Below are 10,142 nucleotides of genomic sequence, written 5' to 3'. Positions count from 1 at the left end.
GTGATTCAATATGGAGTGAATTGTGAATGTAAATGTCACTTCGAAGTTTTTAACTATGGGCAGGGGTATGAATGATACAATTCCACCTCACATCCCTTCATTGTAATTTGATTTCATTGAAGGGATAGGGAATAAGGTATTATGAATAAAATGCATTTCTATATGTTTTAACAGAGAATAGTCCAGAATTCTTAACTAACAGTAAAATGTGATACATTCTGATGCAGGTTAAAAAAACAGACCTAGCAATGGAGATGTATGAGAACTTAGGACTAGTGGGAGAGGGTACTTATGGATCAGTAATGAAATGCAGGCACAGAGAAACAGGACAAATAGTTGCCATCAAAAGATTTCAAGAACGAGATGATGACAAACTGGTAAAGAAAATTGCTGTAAGAGAAATACGATTTCTGAAGGTAAGAACATGAATTATTATTAATTTGAGGGGGATATTTCATTTAAGATGTTGGGGTGGATTTATTTAAAAAAAGAAATTAGATTTCCATAGTGGAATAGTGGATAAATCCACCACTGACATGACATAGTCATTTATAACAGGATTTAGTTTTTGGTCCATGTACCCAAATATTTGCTGGGATTATTTAGTGGGTGTTCCAATAGACCTTAGTTTCCTTGGGCTAGGGAAAGGAAATAATAGAAATGAATTTCAACTGATGAAAAGTAAGTATGCCATCTGACATTGGACAAGGCCTTTATGAAGATCATTGTGATGAACACTAGACTGTTCTGCACTGGTCTGTCTCCCAAACTTAAGGTGGATGTTTGTCATATAACTGAGGAGGCAAATTTAAGATTTGGAGATGAAGGTGTTATCAGGAAGTTGGAGAGGAGAATTGAAATGTGAGCAGCTGATGCTGAATCCTTGCATCTCTGACTGCTGGAACCAATTTATAGTTCATGTCCAAAAATGTTCTTGAAAATAGAGACATTGCCCCCATATTTTATGGTAGATTATATATTGTCTTCCAGGTATAATTAATTAGCATTTTAGCTGGGAATATTTTCAGACAAACCTATACCAGAACGGCCAGGAAGTTGTTTGTGTGCACTCATAGATTCTTCTGATAACAGTCACTCTAAGATTGCCATGGTGTAAATATTTGGAACGAGTCATAGAGTCATATAGCAGAGTTGGGAAGGATTGGTTTGTCTGGTTTTTCAGGAGGTCATCAAGATTTCAACAGTATAAAAGTATCACTGAGGAGAGAAGTTAAGAGAAATTTATTCATACAGAATTGTTGAGACAAAGACAATGGCATGATTTAAAAGAAAAACCTTGCAAGTGCTTGAAACAAGAAAACAGAAGGATATTGAGAAAGGATGGGACAGTGTGAATAGCTTCAGATTGTTCAGCATAGATATAATGGGTCAAAAAGCCACTTGACACTGTAAACTTCAATGATCCCTTTAAAGTACTTGGGCTAAACCATAGATTTAGTTTGTGAAGCTGGAAAACACCCCAAGTGCACATTGTGTCCTGCTATTTTGGATGTCGGTTTGTTTGCTGAGCTTGGAGGTTCATTTCCAGACGTTTCGTTACCTTACTAGGTAACATCTTCAGTGGGCCCCACGCGAAGCAGTGTTGAAAATTCCTGCTTTCTATTTATATGTTTGGGTTGGTGACGTTGTTTCCTGTAAGTGTCAAAACAGGTTGCATAATACTTAAAAAAGAGGATTTCTAATAACAACCAACTTATACCAACTCTTAGCTGGTTGTGGTTTGCTCACACATACAATATGCTTATCAGCACTTGGATCATTGTTCAAATACCCACATGGTGACAACAGTGATGAAAATCCATCTGCCGACCGAGGAGAAAATCTCTTCTGAAGGCAAGTGAACTTAACATTTTAAATGCCTTGCTGCTTTAAGAAGACTAAGGTAGTCAGCAGCTGCAAATGCTTGAACAGTCGTCATAACTGTGGGGGAAAAAAAGCAATGAAGCAGAAACAGTCCTTCAGGTTAAAACCTTCACTTCCGACATGGTAAGGAGCACAAGGGCGGGAGTGTGAGCTTATAAGAACTTAAAACCCTAGTCAAACTCAGCAGGTCCAGAGCCATGTGAAGATGGATCTGTAGGGGTAGTCCCAATTTGAGACACAACTGGTAAGTGACCATTTCAGAGCTTTGTTTGGAAATTTAAAAATCACTTAGTAGCAAGGGGAAGAACTTCAAATTAACACTACAAAGGATCAAGCAAGGAAAGATATAAGTTAATTGACCATTCATGATGAGCATCACTGCCATTGCAAGTGCACACTATGAGGTAAGGCCACAATCACAAAGTGTAAGGCTGTAGATTTAATTTATACTCAGTATGCAACATTGGAAATTTCATGGTGCAATTTAATGTGACAAAAGGAGCAGTTTTAAACATAGAAAAGACAGAGACCAACAGAAGAAGGCGATTAACAGACTTAAGGCTAGGATAAGAATGAGATATTAATAATTTAAACCATGGTTTTTGCAGGAAGATTTAGTCAGGACAGAAAGTTTTATTTGTAACAATTTGGAAAGGAACAAATGTTATATTTTAAGCCAGTAAGCGTGGGAATGTATCTATTTTGCTGGGAAAAAATTAAAATTTTCATTTTGACTGCAGTGAATGGGAAAACTTCCATTTTGACCATAGTAAACAGTACAGAGATGTAGCATTGTCATGAAACAAAATTTAAATGTGTTAGAGGAAATTAAACAGCATTGCCATAAAATGGAATGTGAAGCTTTACTATAAGTTAATATAGCATTACTGTATTAAACACGATAAAAACATGTAAAATAAAGAAGAATTAAAGCAGCAAGACTTACTGGTGGATTAAAAACTTTAAGTTAAGAAGAATAAACAAACAAATGAGGCAGACATGGCAGGAAACTCATGGGGTGTGGGTGTCAGTGGTTGTCCAGCATTTATTGCTCCTGAGAAGGTGATGGTGAGCTGCCTTCTTCACTGCTGCACACCATGTTCTCTAGGTAAACACACAATGGCCTTAGGGAGGGAATTCCATGATTTTGACTTAATGACAGTGAATAAACAGTGATATATTTCCAAGTCAGGATGCTGAATGGCTTGGAGGAGAACTTGCAGGTGATCCCATATATCTATTGCCCTTGTCCTTCTAAATAGAAGTGGTCATGGTTTGGAAGGTGTTGTCAAAATGTTACATTCGCTTCTTGAGCTTCTTACATACTTGATGCAACTGCAATATGCCAACTTCTATGAACAACGACAATTTATTTCAGCAAGTACAAGCTTTTGGAGAATCACTTAACACTTGTGATGCTTGCCATCCTCCGTTTATACAGGGTTTGACATCACATTCAGTCATGCATGCAAGACACAACCTGCTGCCACTCCCCCATAGTCACATGCTACCCAAAAACAATGTAAAGTGATTAGATTATTTACAGAAACAGTGTATGATTGCATTATTCCTTAAAACAGTGTGGGATTAGGTTATTCCTTAAAACAGTATTTACAGAATACGATTAGATTGTCACATCCTGCCTGCTAGACAGAAAAACATCCCCCCCCCCCCCCCCCCCACCCCAACCAGGACATTCAATTTCTTACATGTCAGCAGAACAAACTAACCCTTTAACATCTCATAAAGATCTTTGGTGATTTCTCCAGTGCATCTTGCAGATCGTGTACACTGCTGCTACTGAGCATTGGTGGTGAGGGAGTGGATGCTTTTGGAGTGGTGCTAATCAAGTGGCTTGCTTTGTCCTGGATGGTGTCAAGCTTCTCGAGTGTTGTTGGAGCTGCAACTATCCCTTCAAATGGGGTGTATTCCATCACACTGCTGACATGTAGATGGTAGAAAGGCTTTGGAGAGTAAAGAGGTGAGTTGCTCACCACAGTATTCCTTATCTTTTATCCGCTCTTGTCACCATTGTATTTATATGGTGAATCCAACTGAGTTCTGGTCAATGGTAACCCCCCAGGATGTTGATAGTGGGGGAGTCAGTGATAATAACATCATTGAATGTCAAGGGGCTGTGGTTAGATTGTTTCTTATTAGAGATGGTCATTGTCTAGCATTTTATGGCTCCACTGGTCAGCCCAAGCCTGGATATTGTCTAGATCTTGTTGCATTTGAACGTGGACTTCTTCAGTATCTGAGTTGTGAATGCTGCTGAGCATTGTATAATTATCGGTGAACATCCCCATTTCTGACCTTATGGTAAAGGGAAGATCATTGATGAAGCAGCTGAAGATCATTGGCCTCAGACGCTATCTTGGTGGAACTCCTGCAGCGATATTCTGGAACTGAGAAGACTGACCTCTAACAACCACAACCATCTTCCTACGTGCCAGGTATGCCTTCAACCAGCAGAGAGTTTGCCCCCAATACTCATTAACTTGAGTTTTACTAGGGTCCCTTAATGCCACACTCCGTTGAATACAGTCTTGATGTCAAGGACTGTCACTCTTACTACACCTCTTGAAATGAGCACTTTTGTCCATGTTTGAACCAAGGTTGTAATGAGGTCAGGAGCTGAGTAACCCTGGCAGAACCCAAAGTGGGTATCACTGAGCAGGTTATTGCAGAAAAGGTACTGTTTGATAGCAGTTTTGATGACACCTTTCATCATTTTGCTGATGATTGATAGAAGTCTAATGGGGTGGTAATTGGCCAGGTTGGAACTGTTCTGCTTTTTGTATACAGGACATACTTGGGGGCAATTTTCTACATTGTCAGGTAGATGCCAGTGTTGTAGCTGTACTGGAACAGCTTGGGTGGGGGAGCAGCTAGCTCTGAAGCTCAAGTCTTCAGTACTATTGCCTTTGCAGTATCTAGTGCCTCCAACTATTTCTTGATATCATTTGGGAGTGAATCAAATTTGCTGAAGGTTCACTTCTGCGATGCTGGGGACCACTGGTGGAGGCTGAGATGGATCAATCATTTCTAGCTGAAGATTGTTGCGATTACTTCAGCCTTACCTTAGCTGCAAGGTTTGAAGTCAGAGATGAGCCAAGTAGACTACAGGCTTTGCCATCTTGGAACAAAAAAACAGCTCTTAATAAATTACTTCAGGACTAAATACAAAATTACATGCTGAACAAGTAAATATACAATTGTGTTTAATGAGACTTATAGTTGATTACACTAAAAATCACTAAAATACAAAATAACACTGAAATACTTTTAAATAATTTTGTCAAGTTTTTGGTAATTACTTTAACCTGAGAACAAATGTATTTCTTGAAAGAGCGTAATTTAACAGAAAAGCTCAGCATAAAGTATTGGGTTAGGAGAACAGGAGTCTTGCTTGGGATGCCAATGGAGATAGACAAATTGTCAGTACCTCCTGATAATAACTAAGACTATGTCTAACTGGCTAATGTAACTTATATCTGTTGCTATCATGCAATAAAGTACATCTTGCTAAGACAATTGCCACTACTTGTTAAGTATTGCAAATTGACCATTGTTGACAGAATATCTCTTACATTCAGAAGAAAAGGGAAGATTCTATGGCTCATGTGACACAGTGGTAGTGTTCTTACCTCTGTGCCTGAAGGATTGGGTTCATGTTCCATCTGCTAGACAGATGTATAATAGCATTTCTGAATGGGTTGACTCATAAATATCTAAAAAGGAAGATTATGTGACTTTTATGATGCCATGGTAGTGTCCCTAACTCTGAGGCAGGAGGCCTGAGCAGTCCCACCTGCTCCAGAGGTGTATAACAACATCTCTGAACAGGTTGATTAGGAAATATCTAAAAATGTTAATCTGGAAATGTCCTTACTTTTGGGTCCGAAGGTCCATGTGAAAATCGCACCTGTCCCAGATGTGTAGTGGAACACGATCAAACAAGTTGATTATAAATAACTAACTCCTGGACCCTTCAGTAACTTCTTCCATCTGGGTCAGTTGCAGTTGCAGGTTGAAGTTGCAGCTGCACTTGAGATGTACAATAACATGCCTTAACAAGAGGATTGGTGCCGGTAGTTCACCTCAACCTTACATTAGTATTGTTTGGTCCTAAGGCACGTACAACACCAGCAAGAGGCGATATGTCCACTTAAGTTTTCTTTCTCCCAGTTCTGATGCTCCTTCCTCACATTACTGTCCAAGATCGATGCCTATTAGAATGAAGAATTAGAAACTTCCATCTCACATTCTGCTTTTAATTGTTCTTTTTAATGCAAAATGCACGTTTCAGTTGTGAATAATTGTGGTTTCTTCCATTCATATTGCTTAACACCTGACAGCAATTTAGGCATGAAAATCTGGTCAACCTTATCGAAGTGTTCAAGCAAAAGAAACGTTTATTCTTAGTGTTTGAGTTTGTGGATCATACTGTTCTGGATGATTTGGAACGGTTTCCAAATGGACTGGAAAGTAAAAAGCTCAGAAAATGTCTTATTCAGGTGTTAAGAGCCACGGAGTATCTTCACAAGAACAATGTGAGTAAAAACAACTGAGTCCCTTAAAATTTACTCATGAATTGCTTGTAGCTTTGCCCATATCTGTGTTTGATAAATATAAGTTGTTTCATATGTATTATTTATGTAAAGGTCCTGTTTTAACATTGATCTGTTAATGGGGACCATATTAGTGTTTAGCATCAGGAAATCTTTGCTCTAAAGTTATTTCACATGGGTCTGATGTAAGGTCATGTGACCTGATTGGGACTATTTGGATTGACCTCTCTGATTCCCTGACAGTTTCCCTCAGCGACCCTCTGGCTTGCAGCCTCTCCCTCTCTCTGACCCTCCCTTTCAGTGACCCTATGGATCACACTTTCTCCTGCTCTTTGACTGTCCAGCCCTTGTGACTCTTCTGGTCATTGCTGACCCTCTGGCCTGTGGTCTCACTCTCCCAGGTACTGTTGATCTTTCATCTCACCACGTCTCTGTCTTCTGGTTTACCTCCTGAAAATTGAAGCAATTCTCACTGCTTACTTCCAGCGGGTTTGTTTACAGTTTGATAGGATTTGATAGTGGGAAACAGCAAGAGGAGTGGTGAGGAATGGGAGGCTCAGTGAGAGAGGGAAGATCAAGGAGCAAAATGTATGGCAAATGGAAAGCTATTTAATCATAGAATCCCTACAATGAGTACCACGAGAACAAGATAGCAGAAGAGGCAGCAAGGAGGAGAGAAGTAGAAAGAATTAGCATACTTACTTTATATTTTTAAATTTATTTTGTTTTAAATGTTATTTCATTTTTCAATATGGGAATCCAGCAATGCAGAGAGATTGTGGTAATATCCCAAGATGAGTAATCGAGAGACCAAGACTACTTAGTGAGAATAATTCCAGTCAGGTCACGTCTCATTCTTCTAGACTCCAATCCACTCAACTTCTCCTCATAAGAAAATCCCTCCATATCCAGGATAAACTCAGTAAACCTTATCTGGATTGTCACCAGCGCAAATATATCTTTCCTCAGATTTGCACAAAACTGTTTGCAGCATTCCAGCTATGGTCTGACTTGTGCTTTGTATAGTTTTAATAGAACCTTCCTGTTTTTACATTCCATTCCCTTTGAGATAAAGGCCAACATTCCATTTGCTTTCCCTACTGCCCGCTGAACTTGTATGCTAGATTTTTGTGATTGATGCACAAGGATTCCTAAATCTCTGTCTGCTGTAGACATCCACAGTCTTTCTCCATTTTAAATAATATTCAGGTCTTCTATTTTTCTTGCAAAAGTAGATAACCAGTGAGAATATATGGTTAACAAGTGCACTATCTCTCCTGTGTCGGACTAACCGGTGGGACAGGACATCCCTCGGGATGATGATGGTAGTGTCTAGAATATTGTCTGTAAGTTATGAATAGAATAGAATCCCTACATTATGGAAGCAGGCTACTTAGCCCATCAAATTCACACCAACCATCTAAAGAGCATTCCACCCAGACCCACTTACTACCCTATTCCTGTAACCCTGCATTTCCTATGGCTAATCCACCTAACCTGCATATCCTTGGACTGTGGGAGGAAAACTGAGCACCCAGAGGAAACCCACCCACAGATATGCAAATTCCGCATAGACAGTCGCCCAGGAGTGGAATTGAACCCTTGTTTCTGGCGCTGTGAGGCAGCAGTGCTAGCCACTAAGCTGACATGCCATCCAGTGGTTCAAGCTGTTGTTTGACTAGACTGTGAGATATCTCCTTTAACTTCAGCTTTAGGCTCCAGATGTTAGTAAGGAGGACTTGGCAGGGTCAGTGAGGCTGACAACTGGTAATAACTGTTCAATTAATTTATTGCCTTAGTTGTGTCAGGTGGTCCATCCAGGTTCATTCCATTTTGAGACATTTTGCAGTTTGGTACAACTGAATGGTTTGCTATGTCATTTCACAGGGTTTTTAATAGTTATTTGAGTGCTCCCTAGATAGGTGATCCTGAAGAAATTGAATGTGTCAATTGACACTGCCCTCAAATTTGCTTAGCTGTCCAAGCAGACACCCACTGTAGTGTCACTAGAAGTTAATGTTCAAAAACTCACCTTTTATCCTTATTTACTCATCCTTTTTGGGCATCTTCTACTCAAACACAACTGAATTTTCAAACAAGAATCTTTTAACTTATTATATACCATACTTTTATCTATTAGCTGCTTAAAGGGTTTTGCAAACTAAAATTCTCATCATGGCTTCTAGTTTTGGAAAGTAAAATGACAGTGAAGCCAGTAAAAGGCAGGTAGAAATTATATGGGCAGGACGCAGTGATGGCAAAGGTAGGAAGGATGACTTTGATGTGCTGATATCTGTTGCTCCATTACTTTATTCATAATTTGAGTTATTGCTGTGATTATTGTAACACTGGTGATTAATTAATTTATTGATTTGTTGATGCACCACTTATTCAGTTGTTGCCATGTTCCCAGCTCTGTAAAGTCATAAATTCATTGGTGCTTGTTTCCTTATTATGTAACTCATTCATATATCTCATTCATAAAAGACAGTGCAGCATTCCTCAATACTGACTTATCAATTTAGATTTTTGTGCTCAAATCTCTGGTGTGGGATTTGGCATCACAACTTTCTATAAACTTGATATAAATTGAGCCATGGCTGGCATTACCTATATAACTGTGTACTTCTAACTTTTCTTAGGGTGAACATCCTCACTCTTTAGAATTGCTCACTTTCAATTAGTAACGCACTTAGAGTCATAGAGTCATTCAGCACAGAAACAGTCTCTTCGGTCCAACCAATCCATGCAGAACATAATCGCAAACTGAACTAGTCCCATCTGCCTGTTCCTGGCCCATATACCTCCAAACCTTTCCTATTCATGAACTCATCCAAATGTCTTTTAAGTGTTGTAATTATACCCATATCTACCATTTCCTCAGGAAGTTCATTCTACATGCGAACTACCCTCTGTTAAAAAAAAGTTGCCCCTCATTTCTTTTTTAAATCTCTATCCTGTCATCTTAAAATGTGCCCCCAGTCTTGAAATCACCCATCCTAAGGAAAAGACAACTACCATTAACTCTATCTATACCCCTCATTATTTTATAAACTTCTATAATGTCACCTCTCAACTTCCTAGACTCCAGTGAAAAAAGTCCCAGCCTATCCAGTCTTTCTTTATAACTCAAATCTTTCACTACTTAAGGAGAGAAGGCTTCACCAAGTGGGCTGTTGGTGGTTACACAGAGATTGAATGTCAGATGACCCGCTCATGACCACGTCCTTTTCATTTTTACTGTTCAATACATTAAGCAATTTAGTACTGGGGAAGTGTATGTTATTTGAATAAATTTATTGTGATCTGAACTGGTTGTGTGAAGTTAAATTAATTTTTTGTCACTTGGACAAAATGTGTAAATTTATTTTATTCTGCTTTATAATTTCTTCTGAATTATTTTTCCTCCAGATAATTCATCGCGATATCAAACCTGAGAATGTCCTGGTCTCAGGGTCTGGTGTTGTTAAACTATGTGATTTTGGATTTGCCCGTTCATTGGCTGCACCAGGAGAGCCTTACACAGAATATGTTGCCACTCGGTGGTACAGAGCTCCAGAGTTAGTAGTTGGTGACACAAAATATGGAAAGTAGGTATTTATAATAAAACATGACTTTTCTTTCTTTTATAAGTAGGAGAATATAGAGCTATTCCCTCTAACAGCACTGCATTTTTAAGCCTTG

The 10,142-nt window shown here is 39.0% G+C and overlaps 1 protein-coding gene across 1 annotated transcript in view; it reads left to right on the top strand.

The window, feature by feature from the left end:
• Positions 1-248: 248 nt before the first annotated feature.
• The window catches only part of LOC140492317 (cyclin-dependent kinase-like 3), a 41,120-nt gene continuing 31,226 nt past the window's right edge, over positions 249-10,142 (top strand). The window contains exons 1-3 of the mRNA XM_072591263.1: positions 249-416; positions 6,246-6,440; positions 9,870-10,048. Of these exons, the coding sequence (XP_072447364.1) occupies positions 249-416; positions 6,246-6,440; positions 9,870-10,048 (542 nt within the window). The remainder of the gene's footprint in view (positions 417-6,245; positions 6,441-9,869; positions 10,049-10,142) is intronic.

This window comes from Chiloscyllium punctatum, chromosome 20, assembly GCF_047496795.1.
Source record: "Chiloscyllium punctatum isolate Juve2018m chromosome 20, sChiPun1.3, whole genome shotgun sequence".
Classification (NCBI taxonomy): domain Eukaryota; kingdom Metazoa; phylum Chordata; class Chondrichthyes; order Orectolobiformes; family Hemiscylliidae; genus Chiloscyllium; species Chiloscyllium punctatum.
The sequence above is the reverse complement of the archived record's forward strand: the minus strand, read 5'-3'. Positions and strand labels throughout refer to the sequence as shown.